General features: G+C 35.8%; 1 protein-coding gene across 1 annotated transcript in view; it reads left to right on the top strand.

Moving 5' to 3' along the window:
- The window catches only part of LOC107696120 (syntaxin-binding protein 5-like), a 107,738-nt gene that overhangs the window by 41,309 nt on the left and 48,551 nt on the right, over nucleotides 1-17,878 (top strand). The window contains exons 4-5 of the mRNA XM_016496300.1: nucleotides 414-514; nucleotides 10,817-10,951. Coding sequence (XP_016351786.1) covers nucleotides 414-514; nucleotides 10,817-10,951 — 236 coding nt within the window. The remainder of the gene's footprint in view (nucleotides 1-413; nucleotides 515-10,816; nucleotides 10,952-17,878) is intronic.

Genomic DNA, 17,878 nt, shown 5'->3' with positions numbered 1-17,878 from the left:
CTCCTTGTAATACCTATGTCATACCTTTGTCATTATACAAATGTATGTCCTCATTTGTCACAAAAACGTGCACACACACACACACAGAATTTATTTTATTTATTTATTTTTTTAAAGTAAAACTGTCAAACTGAAACATCAGTGAATAACATTTCAGTGAATAACACATTACTGTGTTGGCGGATTACCCTGCCAGTGCAATATTAGCCACATTATTTTTTAAGCAATGCAAATATAATTTGACATTGTTGTGTCTTGGTTTTGATAATGTAAACATACCGTTCAAAAATTTGGGATGGGTACAATTTTTTATGTTTTGAATGTTTCTTATGCTCACCAAGGCTGGTTGCTTGTTCATAAGGCTTTAATCCAAAAGTCATGTAAATGTTGTCTTTTTTCATTCTCTCTCGTAGGGGGCGCTGGTTAGTGCTTTGTCTGATGACAGTATTCACCTGTGGAACCTGCGACAGAAGAGACCAGCTGTGCTGCACTCACTCAAGTTCAACAAGGAGAGGTCAGCCACGGTCACTTAATCTACACTTGCTCCGAGTGTGTGTGTGCATGTAGACTGCTGATCAGTGTTAGCCACACGTTACCGTTGGACTGTTGGATCTGATAACTCTGTTTCTCTCTTTCATTCCCTTATTATTCCAGTTGACTTTCACTTGCTCTCTCGCTGTTGGTACCCAGGTGCAGCCCAGAACACAACAGTCATTTCTCTGTTGGTCGCACAGGGAGTCAACATGTGTAGTCATGTTTGCAAACAGTAGTGGGAAAAGAATTGAAGCAGAAAGAAGTCTTATTTTACTCATCCATCAGGAGTTTATTTATTTATTTGTTTTTAAATTGAATTAAAATGTTAATCAAGGTTTCCTGTGCTGTTAGTAATGTAATTTAGGAATAGTTCACCCAAATATGAAAATTCTGTCATCACCCTGATGTTTTCCAAACCTGTATGACTTTCGGTTGTCTGGAACGTAAAAGAAGATATTTTTTTAAATATGAACTTTTATGTTCCAAATTTTTGTTTTTGGGTGAACTATCCCTTTAAATGACCATCAAATACGATAAAGCTTATTGCATTATGCTTGCTTATACACTATTAAAAACAGGCCGATTTCCTCATATCTTAAAAGTATTTTTGTAAAGCATAGTTGACTAGAAGGCGAGTTTTGAGTTATTAAAGTTAGAGCAAATCTTCATCGCACATCGAAGTGTTTTATTTCATCCAGTTTTCTATGATATGTCCCCTTTAAAATCATAAAAAGTTGCGTATTTGAAACTGTATCCCCAACAGTGATGTGTTCATACTAAGGAAACTACAATCAGCATTGTAGCTCTGTGGCAAGAATTGAAGAATGTGTGGATAGACGATTTTTAATCACACTCATAGCTATAGATCAGTGCAGGAAGGTTGTAACCTTCTGATTCGGTTTGGACAGCTGTTGACTCTGATAAGACATGAGGCAGCCCTTCACTTATAATCTGCACTGCTTCTGTTGATGAGAGTGACAACACGCCAACAGCGGCTTTCAGGGTCAAACAAGTTTTTACCACATAACTGTGTGTGTGTGCGGGTCTCTGCACGTGTGTATCTGCCTCAGAAAACACAGGCAGGGGTCATAGGTATAGAACTGATGTGTCAGTGTGTCTGACATTTAGAAAGTGTTTCCCTTTGCGACCTGCCTCGCCCCTGAGGCTGCAGTGGGGCGACTGTGCCCCTGAGTGCAAATAAAATGTCTCTGTGTTGAGCTGTAAAGTTAGCATGAATTGACATTCAGAACGCATTTTACTTGCATAATGCAATGCATTTCTGAGCGGTATCATTTTATATTTGTAGAATTATTTTATATTATTTTATGTAATTATATATGATAATATTAATATTATTATGTATTTTTTTAAATAAAAATAAAATAACAAATTTACTTTTGAATGTAAATTTGAATCTGAATGCCAGATACATAAACATAAAAACAAACAATCACCCTTTCAGGAACAAGAATCGGCCCACAAAAGACTTGTGGGCTGTGATGCTGAAGGATGCTTCTTTTTTCGAAAGTATATTTTTGGGAGGAACATAGTTCGACCTACTGTCAGGACACCATGGGCATCACACAACCTGACGTTCTGACAGGAAGCTGTCGGAAGATGTTACAACAACTAGAGAGGGTTGAGAGAGGAACAGCCTGTTAAAAAACGCTCTTTCCTGGCATAGACATTAAAACTGCTCCCTGAAAATGCTCTCTAGATTGCACATTAAAGCATTTTGTAGGAAAAAGATATTAGACTGTGTTGACTTAAAATGCTTTTGCTGCACTTAAGCCATTCTGACGCATAAGAAAAACAGAAATTCATCTGCTTTAAATGCTGCACATTTGTTCTTACAAACATTTACAGGAGGAAATGAATTAGAGCTCATTCAAAGCAGATTCTTTTCCTCCATGTTGTACATGTGCAGCTGGTCAATTGTGTGTTTTATACGGTTGGCTTGCCTGAAGCAACACATTGTCGTTGATTATGAATCTTCTTGTATTTGTTCAGTGAGCCCGGTGTCTCAATCATTCAGAGCTGTAAAATGAATTTTCCCATATGATGCCAATGAAAGGCAATGTTAGGCAAGCCATTATGACCTACAGACACAATGTTTTACAGATGAAATGATGCCATCCTGGTGCTGTAACATAACAAATGATCAGGGGGGTTGGCGGGTTTTTAAGGCTGTTCCTGAATGGATTTGCTCTTTGCTTGTGTGTGTGTCCCTGCAGGACGAAGGCTTAGTAAACAGCAAGCCAAATGTCAGGAGTGCAGGGCATCCGTCTGTCATGCTAATACACTCATTTAGCTCATTATCACACCGTCACAGAAAAGCCATCTGAACACATATGCACACCTCACTCTCACACGTGGAGGGCTGTTGATGTTTGTGAATGTGGTTATGTCTGGTTCATCTAAACGAAAAGAAAAAAGGTGGGATACAAGTGTGGGAGAAAACCTGTGGCTCAGGTTTTGCCGACATTAGTGGGACCAAAGGGTCATTATAGTAAAAACTACATAAGTGGCAGGGAGCAGTGATCAGTCCCTTTAAGGAAAATGGCTTAATATTAAACATACTGAATGATTTCTTAATGAAATGAAAAAAAAAATACAGATTAGCTCAGTATAAAAACAATACAAGTGAATGTAGTGTCCCAGCCATGATAGAAAAATATACAAGTATATGTGTTTTAATGTGACACACAAATCTTGCCTAGTCATCCTGGAGTAGATGTGCGGATGTCATGTTAAATTCTCTGTGTTACATGACACACACACTCAAAGTGAAGTGATAGATGTGATCAATTTTTTCCTGTGCTAATTAATTAATTCATTAAAGAAGGATCATTAGCTAATTATGGAAAATGTGCCAGAAAAGACCTAAATACACTCTAAAAAATGCTGGGTTAAATATAACCCAGCGCTGGGTTAAAAAGAGACACACCCAGCTATTGGGTTGTTTTGACCCAGCGGTTGGGTTGTTTTGAAACCAACCGTTGGGTCAAAACAACCCAATAGCTGGGTTTGTCCCTTTTTAACCCAGCATTTTTTAGAGTGTAAGTAATTTTTTTTCCACTTAAACCTTTTGCAATTAAAGAAATGGATAGTAATTTTGACAAAATGTTCACTTACCTGAGATGATGACATAATGTAAACATAAATATTAAGATATATATAATTGTATAATAAAAAATATAAATTATCAATTAAAATAATAGTTTGAGGTAAATTGTGATAAATGTATACATGTAGAGCTGTAGTGCATATATATAAACTGTGTGTGTGTGTGTGTGTGTGTGTGTGATTTGCAGTTCTGGAGCCGTGCTAAAATACGCCATATAATAACAGCTAACCAATCGTTATTTTTGTTGGATCACAACAGGTTATGTTAGGAACTAGAACTTCTAGTGCAAGAACAGAAAGTAATACAATTGTATGGAAGCCCATTTCAGAGAGAGAGAGAAAAAAGTAACTGTTTTATTTTGAGGCAAAAAAAAAAAAAAGCTTTCATAAAATTATTTAAATAACATTTTAGTGGTCATTTGTTCAAATACTATTATTTTATGTGGTAACCCTTGTGGAAATGTTGCACTTTAGCACACTTTTTGACTTTCACATTAAATACTTAAGTGTGAAGTGAATGCAATGTTTTTGCAACTTAATTCCATATTAATTGCAATTAAATTTAAAATTAATTATATTTAAATGTATATTAAATACAATTAGCTTAACATTAGAGTCTTTTTGACCCACTTAAATAAGACTTAAGTACATATGTACCGTACTTTCATAATTACTTCTATTGTCTACTGAAATATGGTTGAAGTACTGCTGAATGTACCGACACGCATTTATGATAAACTATAATTTACTTTAATGTCATTTCTAATCATAATATTGTAATTGCACATTTGTAGTTTAGTAAATTTAAAATATATTAACTTTGTATATAATTTCAAATAACACCACAGTAAAAATTCTAATGTGCTTTAGTACGTTAATCAACACATTAAAATAAGTGTACTTCTTTATAACACAACAAAACATTATTAAAACATAATGATTTGAAATGTACTTTAAAGTAAAACTTTTAATGTGACATTATCATAAAGGTCACTTTTTAAAAGCCTACTTAAGTGTGTTAAGAAAAGTGATGAAAGCGTCTCTCTTCAAGTCACTTAAGTGGCCTTTTATTTGATTAATATGAAATTAGCTGCAAGTAGAGTTTAAAAAAAATGTACTTTTTGAAGTACATTACAAGTGCACATTCAACACAATAAAGCGCACTTCTTTTATAGAGCCTGTGTTATTTAATCGCTCAATTGTACGTCATGTGTAATAACGACCTTCAGATATGACCTCATTCACAATACTCATTGCTTAAATATTGTTGGTCTTTTCTGGAATTTTCCCTTCTGTTAATGTTTGTCTCTGTAGCGAGTTTAATGGTTAAAGGTCCAAGTATAGCAGCTCAAAGTTCCTGTTTAAAGATCTGAATTGCTGCTCAAAGGTTGCATGTAAGTGTAAATCAGACATAGAAGTTCACGACCCGACCCTGAGGCCTGATTCCCGTCTCACTCTGTAGTATTTCTCAAACACCGATCCAGAAGGACTCTGATAAGGTTTGCTCCAGTTTCAGATGATTGTTTGGCGTTTGGTCCTGAAGGTGGAGAGTGTTGCAATAGTTTAATCACTCACTCAGATGTCGTCACTGGAGGTTTGTTTAGTGGGCTCAGAGGGTGTTGTCCAGCACACACTCATAATCTTCAACGTGTTTGTAAAATCCATGAGTGCTTCCGATAGGATTAGATGCAAGGCCTGTGTTTTACCTTGAGAAAAACAGACCTGCTCAGACTTCCTGCTTTATAATAACGGTGTGATAACGGTTTGATGAAGGCAGAGATAGTCTGCTGTTTTACTGTCTGTGACTGAATCCAGGCTCTAGACAAAAAAATAGACAATAAAGGAGCCTCTGGCACCTAAAGTGAAATTTTGAGGAGCCAAATTGAATTTTTAGATGACAAATTTCACTATTGAAGGATTCTTTTCAGAAGCACGTTGAAACTTGTACGTTAAAGAACCAATTTTTTATTTATTTATTTTTTCAGAATGCCATTATTTATTTATACAACTCTGTTGTGAATTTGTCTATTTAATTGCCCATTCTAAAAAAAACCCAGCGGTTGGGTTGTTTTGAAACCAACCGCTGGGTCAAAACAACCCAATAGCTGGGTTTGTCCCTTTTTAACCCAGCATTTTTTAGAGTGTAAGTAATTTTTTTTCCACTTAAACCTTTTGCAATTAAAGAAATGGATAGTAATTTTGACAAAATGTTCACTTACCTGAGATGATGACATAATGTAAACACATAAATATTAAGATATATATAATTGTATAATAAAAAATATAAATTATCAATTAAAATAATAGTTTGAGGTAAATTGTGATAAATGTATACATGTAGAGCTGTAGTGCATATATATAAACTATGTGTTTATGAGTGCCTTCTGAAAGCTGTTTGTTTTCATGCTCTTGGAGTTTTTCATTCTTACATTTTGAATAACAATACATGTGTGTTTTCTTTGAAAGCCTCTTATGTTTTCTCTTACATTTTTTTCTTTTTCTTTTCCCTTTCTCAAGGGAGAGAAAAATAGAGAGCAGTCAGCAGTCCAACTTATGTAGTTTTTCAATGTCTTCTCCATGCACATCTGTCTGATAGACAGGAAAGAAGTGTGTTGAGTTTGATGCATGGTATTTCTCTCAACACTCTTCCGCTCATGAATATATTCATGATGCTGCAAGGTACTGGTGTGAAGTGTTGGGAGCAGGTGTATGTGTGCACTTGTGTTGCTGGGAAAACGGAGTGTGAAAGGGGTGAGAGACAAGCCGTTTGCACAGCACCAAAACAAACAAGCCTTTTGTTCATAAAATGATACCATATGCTCCACCTTTTCAAAAAAGGCACTTGTTCATCAGGATGCATGTGAGTTTTGGAAAACTAATAATTTAGATAGACCTTAGCCTGAGTAATATTTCAGTTTTAGTGGTGATTAAACAGAAGCCCAGTCTTTGACTCCAGTAGCTGAGCTTTCTGCACTTTTATACCTCTGGGGCGTACAGCAAAGTACATTTGATTTGAGCTAGCAGAACTGCAGCTCAAGCTAAACTAAGTATTTTTATACTTAGGAATGACATAAATTACATGCAAACATATTTGGTTGGAAGAAAATTGTGTGGTTCATTGATGGAGCATGTGACTGTCAATATCCTGAATGTTCTAAATTTTACATGCATGTGCTAGCTTTTGGTGCAACTTATCTTACCCGTAGTTCCCACAGGAAAATGCTATTTCTCAGAGGTTGCTCTTTCATAGTTATGGAGACTGGAGGGAGTCGGAAATGTTAGGAACAGTCTCAGATGTGTCTCCTAATTTGCTTAGGAGAAGTAAACGAATCAGTTGTTGACATAGAGTCTATAAAATTTGAGTAAATCTCAGGTAAATTTGTCTTGAACTAAATGGGAGAAAAAAAGGTTTTATTGAAATCACAGACTTTGGTATCTTGGCAAATCTGGGCATATTTTGCGACGTCTCTTTTGAAACTCTGAAAGATACACTTGAGATCGCAGGGGTCTCAGAAAAATCTAGTAAGGTGGAAATTTAAGTGAGTCTCCATTTAATCTCTTTGCTGTAAAGAACTTCACAAGTAGTTAAACAAGACTATCGTCTCAGGTTACTTATGTAACCATGGTTCCCTGAGTAGGGAACGAGACACTGCGTCCTCTAGGGGTCGCTATGGGGAATGCCTCGTCGTGACCCGTGTCTGAAGCATACATTGAAAAAACACCAGCTCGCTTCAAACAAAACAGTCAATGAAGACGAAGAAGAGAATGATGTGTGCTCCCGGCGCCTATTTATACTATAGTCGCATACTATAGTGATGTCATGGCAGTCGCCGGCCAACGAGTTGGTGTTTTTTCAATGTATGCTTCAGACACGGGTCACGACGAGGCGTTCCCCATAGCGACCCCTAGAGGACGCAGTTCGAAGTTCCCATGGAAGGGAACATAAGATTAGCTAGGGGTGCTCTGATTGATCGGCTAAGGATCGCTATCGGCCGATGATCGCTTTGGGAAGTTTGATTGGCGGTCTCTATAAAGGCAGATCTTATAAAGCGAACTCAATCTGACGATGTGCCTGCCGTGAGAGGTTTGGCATGACATGCAGCGGCACGGTCTCAATCTCTGTCCGGCATGGGTAAAATAATTATAATGCTGAAGGTGAGGTACAATTCATATTTCTTTATTAAATAACTTACAAAGTAATTTGAAAACTTTCTGTGAGACGTAATTTCACAAACTGTGAGTGAATCACCGTTCGCTCTCTCTCTTTACCTCTCAAAATGCGCAAATGGCTTCAAATCACCACATTGCGTCTGCACTATAAGCGAGCTGCACACTGCACAGTTGACACAGGAATTGTCACTTGCATTATCCAGGCAATGTTGCATAGTCACTAAAGTTAATAATTTGCATTTCTTTTTAAGTCTTGCCAGTGTTTAAACCATTCAGCACTCACGCTCGTGCACACTCAAAGCGTGCACACAAGGCCGCCTCACATCACTTTAAAAAATGATTCAGAGGACCTGTTACCACAACTTAAATAAATGCATGGTTGCAAGTTAAAAATGGCAAGTTATATGTTATTTTATGTGTTTTTTTTAGTGAAGGGAAAGACTTAATGCTTAATGCTGTTATGTTTGACATTTAAAAGAGTTTCTGTTATGTTGAAGTTTTTATGGTTACCATTGTGCTGAAGAGTAGACCAGAAGAAGGTAAACACTACATTGACTCTATTTGCAATGACTGTGCTAATGCCAGTGACAAGTAACATCATACTTGTGTAGCGAATCAGCTCATGGGGAAATATGAATAATTAGTGCCCAGTCTATTGGGTGAGGGGTCTGTGACGACTTGTTAATCTAATGAATAACTGATTTGTTAAATCAAATGAAAAATTGTGTTTTTGATCGGTGCAGACGCTACACTTGTTCATTATACATGCTAAATAAGTTGTGTGTGCTATGATAGCTGTGGATTTGAACTGAAAAATTATAGTATAAATTGGTGGCAGGAAAATTACATGAAATCCACCCGGAAATCTCAAACAGATTTTTAATTTGACCTAAAACCAGATTTGTTCATGTGGTCTTTACCAGATGTCATATAGGTCATTCAAGACTGACTCCATTTTACCCCCCTTTCTATGAAACATTCATTTGGACTGTCCCGGTTTTAATGCAAGTAGAAAGCTCTTTTATGAAGTTAGTTCACTTAAGGACTTATTTAGTAAGATTTTGCCTGAAAAGGTTTTAGAATTTGTATATGTTAATTTAAAAAATCTTGTATAATATTACTTGCTGTGCTTGTTTGTTTGCTTGTTTTTTTTATTTTATTTATGTGATATTTGTATTTTTGTAATGAGTTTTTGCTATGAAAATAGCCTCAGATGCTGACATGGCATTAAATAAAATTATACTACTACTACTATTGGTTCCAGGTCAACAATTCCATTAGTTGGAGCAACTGAACTTTTTTGAGTAATTAACTTAAAAATGTGTTTATGTTACAAATTATTAAGTTCTTCTATATCAATGTAGTTTGTTGGTTGAACATAATATCATTAGAAGTTGTCATAACTCAAAAACATTGATGCAAACTGTTGCGTATTTATTTTTTGTACAGCTCACGAAATCAGGCTTGTGCTGTGTGTGTTTTTGAAAAATGTCTAAAAATTGCGTTTTTAGTCACCTAAGAGGAATTCCCGCCCATTTTCAAAAATGATGTAGTAAATCAGCTCAAAAGGGAAATATTTATGACTAATTATATGGTTCTTGAGTTCTCTTAGAAGTGAGCTGGAAGTTTTTTTTGTCTTCTTCTGAAGATAGGAAAGTCCACAGCGGATCGAAGTTACTTGAAGATAAAAACATCAAAAAAAAAAAAAGAGTCTTGAGAAGTCTAGCCTGTTGTAGTTTGCTGGTCAGCCAGGCCCATCGGTGCCTGGCCCCGGGGGTAATTTACATCTCTTTGGAAACTGTTTGAAGTTAGTTGGGGAGATAATAGTGGTAGACTGCTTAGCATCTCCTTGATAGTGGGGAGAATTATTTGGCAATTTAGCACCTATATAAATGCATGATCTGTGGCCAGGACTGTAATTTATATGCAAATGTCAAAGGCTAAAAGGGGTCTCTTAAAAACCCCAAAGACCATCCATGATTTTACGCAGACGCTACAATGAAATTCAGGCCCTGAATGTATGTCTGTAAAAATCCTGATTGGAACATCACTATAAATAATTCTACATGATAAAAAGAAGGCTTCAAAAATATCAGTATCAGTGATTGTATCGGCAGATACTGCTTCCAGTGATCACGATCGGTGATCAGCTCCAAAAATCCTGATTGGAGCACCCTTAAGATTAACTGATTTTCAAGCAGCTTTGTATTGTAGTAAAGTAATTGAACAATGTGTATGATTTTTCTGTGTTACCGGCACCAAGATAACCTTGTTTATTTGTCAGCTCAAGTCCCTGCTCATGGAAAGTCTGATTGAGTTTTCCTACCTTTTTTCACCACAACTCATTTTCTCTATATATGCAGTTTCTACTGCATAAACTTTTATTAAAACCCCATCTTGCCAGCTGTGAATTACCCCTTTAATACAGAGCCTCCAACATTCCCATTTCAGTTAAGTCCATGCATAACTGCAGAGGTCCATCTTTCTACTTCACATTACCTTCCCACTATTTTATAGAACTGAATGGTTTGATATTCCAAAATAAACCTTCAAGGGCATGAGTTCCAGTGTGTCTAATCCATTGTGCACTTGTATGAGGTTGCTCAATATTCGTTTTGCAGCAATATACTATGTCTTGCAGTGAATTTTGAGCAGCCAAACCATTTAAAGTATGATGAATGAGAATCCTTATTATACAGGCTGCTGGATCAAGATTTAGTGTTGATCCAAATATTTAAACAATTTCTCTGATGGCATCAGACAAAAAGAACCAAATATGACACTGGAGAATAGAATAAAATATATGTCGTTTTGAATTACTCTTATAAATTCAGATAAGAAACATAATTAAGTTGAGAAATCATATAACAGAGACATATGAGGCTTTTGTGGGTGAAGTGTTTTTGAGTATGGGTGCAGTTCTATTATGAATTTGATATATTCCAAATAATAACAAATTTACTCTCTCTTCATTCCTCTTTTGTAGGATAACGTTCTGCCATCTGCCCTTCCAAAGTAAATGGCTGTACATCGGCACGGAAAGAGGAAACATCCACCTTGTAAATGTGGAGTCCTTTACCCTCTCAGGATATACCATCATGTGGAACAAAGCCATTGAACTGTGAGTGCCACGCACACACATTTGAAATGAAATGTAATCTCACAGAGTCCTGAGATCTGATTTGCAATATATCATATATGTCACATCTGTCATTGTTCCTGTCGCCTTGTTATGTTTTATTTGTAACTAAGCAATCCTTTCAATCAAATGCCATTCTAAATTGTCAATTTACCTGCTCTCCCTCCATCACTCTTCTCCATAGGTACCATGAGTTCTTCAATTATTCATTCTAACATTTTGTCAGCAGTTTTGTTTTCCTCCCTGACCCGTTGAAAAGGCTACAGTGCCTTTGAGACCCAGACAGTGTAGACACGCACGCACGCACACACACATACGCGTTTACAGGTGTCAGATCGGATCAGTGTTAGTATAGACAGATGTTCTGTCTTGCCTCTTGCTTTAGTACTTGCGCACTCGAACACTCGCAGACAGACACATTGTGTCCCTTGCGACAGGAAGGGCAGTTGTTGAAAGAGTCACTCCGCCCTTTGCTGTTATACCTGTAGTGACAGACTAAATAGGCAAGTCAACGTGGCTTTACTCTCATGTCATTGAGCAGGGCATTTTCTCCATTGTTTCTCTCACACACAAACGCACAAATCTGCATATACTGTATGTCATACATTACATATGTGACCCTGGAGCACAAAACCAGTCATAAGTCGCACGGCTATATTTGTAGCAATAGCCAACAATACACTGCAGGAGATCAAATAAATATTTCCCCCACTGTATATATATATATATATATATATATATATATATATATACAGTGGAGATCAAAAATAGAGAACAATCTATAAATACTTTATTTTTTCTGAAATATTCATTTTCATCGCTCAAAATTTAAGGGGAATATTAGCTGTGGGTATACCACTGCTTTACTAACATGTTTGACAAAATTTTACTGTGTGGAAAACAGTGATTGGAATTAGAAAACAGTAGCCACTGTAGCAATAAAGTAGATTATAACTAAAATTTTGTAGGGTTACAGCTGTCAAAAAATAGTAGGAAGTGTAGAGGCCCTTGCTTTGAATGACTTCGATGCATTGCTAAGACTTAATTTGGAAAACTTTAAAGGTGATTTTCTCAATATTTTGATTTTTTTGCGCCCTTAGATTCCAGATTTTCAAATAGTTGTATCTCGGCTAAATATTGTCCTATCCTAATAAACCATACATCAATGGAAAGCATATTTATTCAACTTTCAGGTGGTGTATAAACATATGTCCATAACAAACAATTAGCATAAATCACAAAGTAATGCTATTACAAAGGAAGATTATTATTGTGCATGTATTGAATAAAATGTAAAGGCACTAAAATAAAGTATGAAATAAATAAATATATATATATTTTATATATTTAGATATTTCAATACATTTTTCAGCAATGGTCAGTTTTGTTTTCCCTTAATTTTCAAAATAATAAATATATGTCTAAATACAATTTAACACCAATATTTTAGCAATATATATTATTAGAATAAACATTAAATAAATATAACATAAAAAGAGACACCACTTTCCACCACAGAAAATAAAATAAATAATGTATTTGTCTATATATAAAAATATAAAATATGTTTCCCATAAATTGAAGGTCAATACTTGTTTGATAATTTTTTATTACAATATATATATATATATAAAACACAGTGATCAGAATTAGAGAACAGTAACCACTGTAGCACGAAAGAAGATTACAACTAAAAGTTTGGAGGGTTACAGCTGTAAAAAATTAGTAGGAATTGTAGAGGCCTTTGCTTTGAATGACTCCAGCACACCTGCGGCTGCAGGATATCACTAGTTTCTCAGACTGTGCTGGTGTGATTTTGGTCCACTCTTCTTCCAGTCTCTTCCATAGTTCAGTAACTGTAGTGGGTTTCTTAGCCATAATTTTGTCGCCAAGGATTTTCCAGAGATTTTCAATTGGGTTTAGATCAGGACTCTGGGCCGGCCATTTCATTACTTCAGTGTTCTTAGCTTCAAGGAACTGCTTTACCTGTTTTGTAGTGTGACGGTGACATTGTCTTGCATGAAAATTGCAGGCTGATTGGGAGATATATATTATATAATAAATTATTTTCCATAAACACACTCTCAGAATTTACTTCACAGTAGTTGATACACCACAGCAGCTAACCAAGATGGTCTGTGCCTGTTTGAAAGAAAGAAATCTGGCATGCCACTCTGCTGTAGGCATGATAACATAGTGGTGGGTGATGTGGGCATGATGCCAGGCATTGAGAAAAACAGTTTGTTGCTGCAGGTGTCAGTAGCACAGAGTTGCATTATAGTACAGGGGCATGGAGGTTAGCACTTTGATTGTGTGGGCTGTCGGGGGATTAAGGGTGGGCATAAAGGAGTGTGTGATCACACATTGACAAGGGGACATCGAGGCATGTTAGAGGGGATTATGATAGCAGGTGGTTTAATTTTTAAGCTGTTCCCAGGTGCACAGACTGGGCACAAGGAAACACCAACGTGCCCTCTGGACAAACCAGATTGTCTCTGTGTTTCAACTAGTCTGTGCATGTCTTTTTGTCTGACAGTGCTCTGTCATAAATACTGATCTCCGCCAACAGAGACACTGATGTGTGGATCTCTCCTTGGCTAAGGTTAAGCAGACAGCAATAGGTCTTGAGGCATGCTGGGATTGTATACATACGCGTACTGTCATTAAAACAGTATATAGAGGATACCTTTATGATATTTATATAGAGTCTATTAACTGTCTGACATCCATTTCAGAGACTCGATTTACACGACAGGTGTTACTGCTTAAAGCAAATGGATGCACTCGCTTAAAGTGTGAGCAAATTGCATCTTGGATTCCGCACGTGTACACGGATACTGTGCTGTGTTGCTCTTTCCCTGTGGTTTTTCCTAATGACAGGAAATTAAACTTCAAGTCAACATGCGCTCCTCACAATCAGAGAGAAAGCGTGAGAATAAGAGGTACGTGCATATAGTGTGATAATTATTTTGGACCTGGAAAAAGGATTGTAGGTAGGGAGGTGAAATTATGTAATCATAAGGTGCCTTGAGTAAATGAGACAGTGCAGAGTGAGGGCGGCAGTTACAGAATGAGATTTTGCCCATCCTATTCTTGTTACCATGGTGATCAGCTCTCTAAAACCAGCCTGCTTCTCCTAAAGTAAGGGTTGAGGGATAGGAGGGAACTGGGGAGAATTCAATTAGGATCTCAAGGTCTGAGGAATGGAGTAGTTAACAATCCGTCACTCTATCAACACGTTTGCAACCTTGACCTCTGTGTGTAGGTGCAACTGCTCCCTCCTTCCCTTTCTTTCTCTCCCGCTCCCTCTCTCTTTTAACTAAACAGGGCTCAGTTTGTGCCAAATGTAGTTGTTGACCTCATGAACTGAGTTTGGTTGCTGTGCCGGGTGAGAGTAGGTTCATTTCTTGATGAAATATAGTACATTACACTTTTCTTCTCAACTAGAATACTGAACATTTGATCATATCAGACAGAAAAGATGAATATTACTACTTACAAATGAGGGTTTAGATAAGATTTTTTTTTTAATCTGTCAAAATTCTGTTTTATATCTATGTGGTGAAATTAGGACCTCAAATGAGCATTGTGGTTACATATTATTTTAAATAATTATGTGTATTTTTAGGGCTGTCAGGATTGTTTAAATAATGCAATAAAATGAAAGAGATTACAAGGAACAAGGAATTCAAATTTGAAGTGAAGTACCTCCATTTTTTGTGAACGTGTCCTGTGTGAACTTTGTCTTTTTTTAAATTGAAAACATTATTCTGCTACAATAATGCATATGATTTATCTTTGAGAATTTCTCAGCAAATATCGATACAAAATATGATAGTCAATTTGTCATTAGAATATGATCATCTACATATCACAGAATTAATTTAAATGAATTAATATTATGTGCTTTTAATGTTTCAGTGTTTAATGTTTTAATCACATCCTTTTAATGGTTGCTCCAATAAATGTTAGTAAAATAGTAAAATTCTTTACTATTATTACTTACTAATTTAAGCTAAAATCTAATTTTTTAGATTAATTAAAGATTAATTAAAGTTAATTGAGTCATCATAAAATTAAAATTCATGAAAAATCGATATTCATTTTGAGATTTGCTAAAAATGACATTTTAACAATGTATTAAAAAACTTATATGTGAAAACGCCCTTAAAGTCTGCATGAAACAGAAGTTGTGATAGTCTTTTCTTCACTATTGTGATTATATCAGAGTGAAATGGCCTCTCAAACAAGAAAAAAAAAAATGCAGGGCGGGACTGGATTTTATCCGTAGGGAATTGATTAAATTGTTGGATCGTTGTTGTTTGCTATTCTTTTGGTTAAAGATTAAAGGGGCACATAAATTAAATAAAAAATATGCACTGATAAATCATTTAATAAACACTGCAATATTTTCATCACACTCCTTATTCCACCATGGTACCATTTTTGTCTCTCTTCTTCCTTTACTCTTAGGAATATTACTTACTGCTGCATTTTTCATGACCCCTATAATTTTCTCACTTATAGCTTCTATGTCATCTCCATTTCTTACTTCATTTATGTCTAAACCCTCCTCCACCATTTCCACATACTCAGTCCAGTTAGCTTTCTCATATTTCCATCTCCCTTCTCTTCTCTCATTTCTTTCTACACAATTATTCATACACATTTCAATCAAAATTGGAAAATGATCACTGCACTGTTAAAAATTTCCTGTAGAAATTACAGTAACTTACTGGCAGCAGTTCGCCAGTAACTTACTGTAAATTAAACTTACAGTAAAAGTACTGTATTCATAATTACAGTACCATTTAACTTGCTGTAAATGTATTTACAGTATGTATACTGTACTTTTAGTTTTTACTGTAAAATATACAGTGATTTTATGGTCTTTTCTTCAGTAACGTACTGAAATACAAGAAAAATAATAATTTAATTATTTTATGAAAATAAGCAATGACAACTGTGTAACTTTTCATTTTTTTAATTGTTCAATTGTAATCCTTGCAATAACATTTTAATATTTTCACAGATTCAGTTAAGACTCAAACAAAACATTGTTACAAACTATTATATATATATATATTACATACTATTCTAACTATTATAGCTAAAATTCTTAAACTTTATCCTAAGCACAACATACTATGATAACAGTGAATAGTGACGATAGTGAATCTTCAAAAAGAACTCAAACTTTTGTTACACACAAGAAGCATGGACTATTTTTTTCAAAGCTGCCAGCTGAAATCCACAAACTCCTTAATGAAGGAGGACACATGAGGGTTCAGGCCAGAGTTTCTCCTTTGCACCATCTTCCCACTTCTTTTGCTGATCTGGAATTTTGCAGAGCACTTGCTGTTGACAGGACTGATCCTCGCAATGAACCTTAACATAAAAGAAATAATTCATTAGATGTACTTACATCTGAATAAACTCCAAAGTAGTGGCTGCTTCCACTTGGTACTTGATGTTATGCACATAATAGCAACCGAAGAGAACAGCAAATGCAGAGGACATATCTGGTAGGTCAATCACAGGAAAGAAGACTGCCTTCGATCGCAAGCATCCATTTTTTGCTGTGTAGAATTTAATCTCCTAAAAAAAAATTATAATAATAATAATTTATCGTGTTCATGTTTTTTTTTATTGTGTTATTTATAGCTTTGCAAAAACATTTCACATTTGATTTTGTGTCAGTAAAAAATATGTCAATGTTGGAGCCTTTCTAATTAGTTCAAAGAGATTCACCCAAAAATTACAATTCTATCATAATTTACTTGCACTCTAAAAAATGCTGGGTTGTTTCAACCCAACCTTACAGCCTTCCACGGTGCATCTAGAATTCAGATTGTGTTGTTCAGATCTATTCACTATTTTTGTGGGTTTTCTGTGTTTGCGGTAACGTTACGTGTGCGACTGAAGTGCTGAGAGGCTAAGAACATGCAGGCACACACGAAAACCTGAAGTTCGCGCTTTGGCATGATTCATAAATGCATATTATTTCTCTAAAGGTGTTTGCAGACAAACATTGCGGGTTTTACGCTAGCAGTAAATGCATGCTGTACATTTATATACTTATATATATATGGGTAGCGCCAAGCGATTACACAGTTGTACCATTAAAAGCTCAGTTTGTTGGCCAGTGTGCGTCTTCCTTTTCTTCTTCTTCTTCTTCTTCTTTCTCCAAGCAGAAAAAAAAGCCTTTCTGTCATTGGTCAGGTTTCCCGCTCATTTTTTTTTACTGTATTTGGATTTACAGTAAATGAAAAATACTGTATTTTAATGGCGCCAAGAGGATATTTCCCATAATGCAATTTTAAAATACAATAACATACTGTGTAACTGTTTTACAGTAAAGTACAGTTCATATTACAGTTAAATCCTGTGTAATTTACAGAAATCGCTAACAGTGTAGCCTTTTGATTCTTTCTGCTGATTAGAGGCTTGGTCACTGCAGAATGTGCTTTCAGTTCGACTTCTCTTAAACTGAACTGGCAAGCAATTCCAGCTGCAGTGTTGGACCGATTGCCCATTGAGATTCTCCGCATTATCCTCTCTTCTCGTGCATTTGTCTTACGTGGACCTCAAGCCTTTTTGGGGGTCTTGAATAAATTAGTGTCATTGTAAACCTGCAATATTCATGAAATCACAGATTTGGAATGACCAACTTATCTTGCAATGGCTAAAAAGGTAATCCCTTTGACCTTCATCTGGACAACCTCCTGTCTGAAAACTGGAGGAATGCTGCCAGTTAAAGGGGTCATATGATGCTGCTAAAAAGAACAGTATTTTGTGTATTTGGTGTAATGAAATGTGTTTATGCGTTTTAAGGTTCAAAAAACTCATTATTTTCCACATACTGTACATTATTGTTTCTCCTCTATGCCCCGCCTTTCTGAAACGCGT

This window comes from Sinocyclocheilus anshuiensis, unplaced genomic scaffold, assembly GCF_001515605.1.
Source record: "Sinocyclocheilus anshuiensis isolate Anshui unplaced genomic scaffold, SAMN03320099.WGS_v1.1 scaffold306, whole genome shotgun sequence".
In the NCBI taxonomy this organism is placed as follows: domain Eukaryota; kingdom Metazoa; phylum Chordata; class Actinopteri; order Cypriniformes; family Cyprinidae; genus Sinocyclocheilus; species Sinocyclocheilus anshuiensis.
Note: the sequence above shows the minus strand (reverse complement) of the source record. Positions and strands in the feature narration are given on the sequence as shown.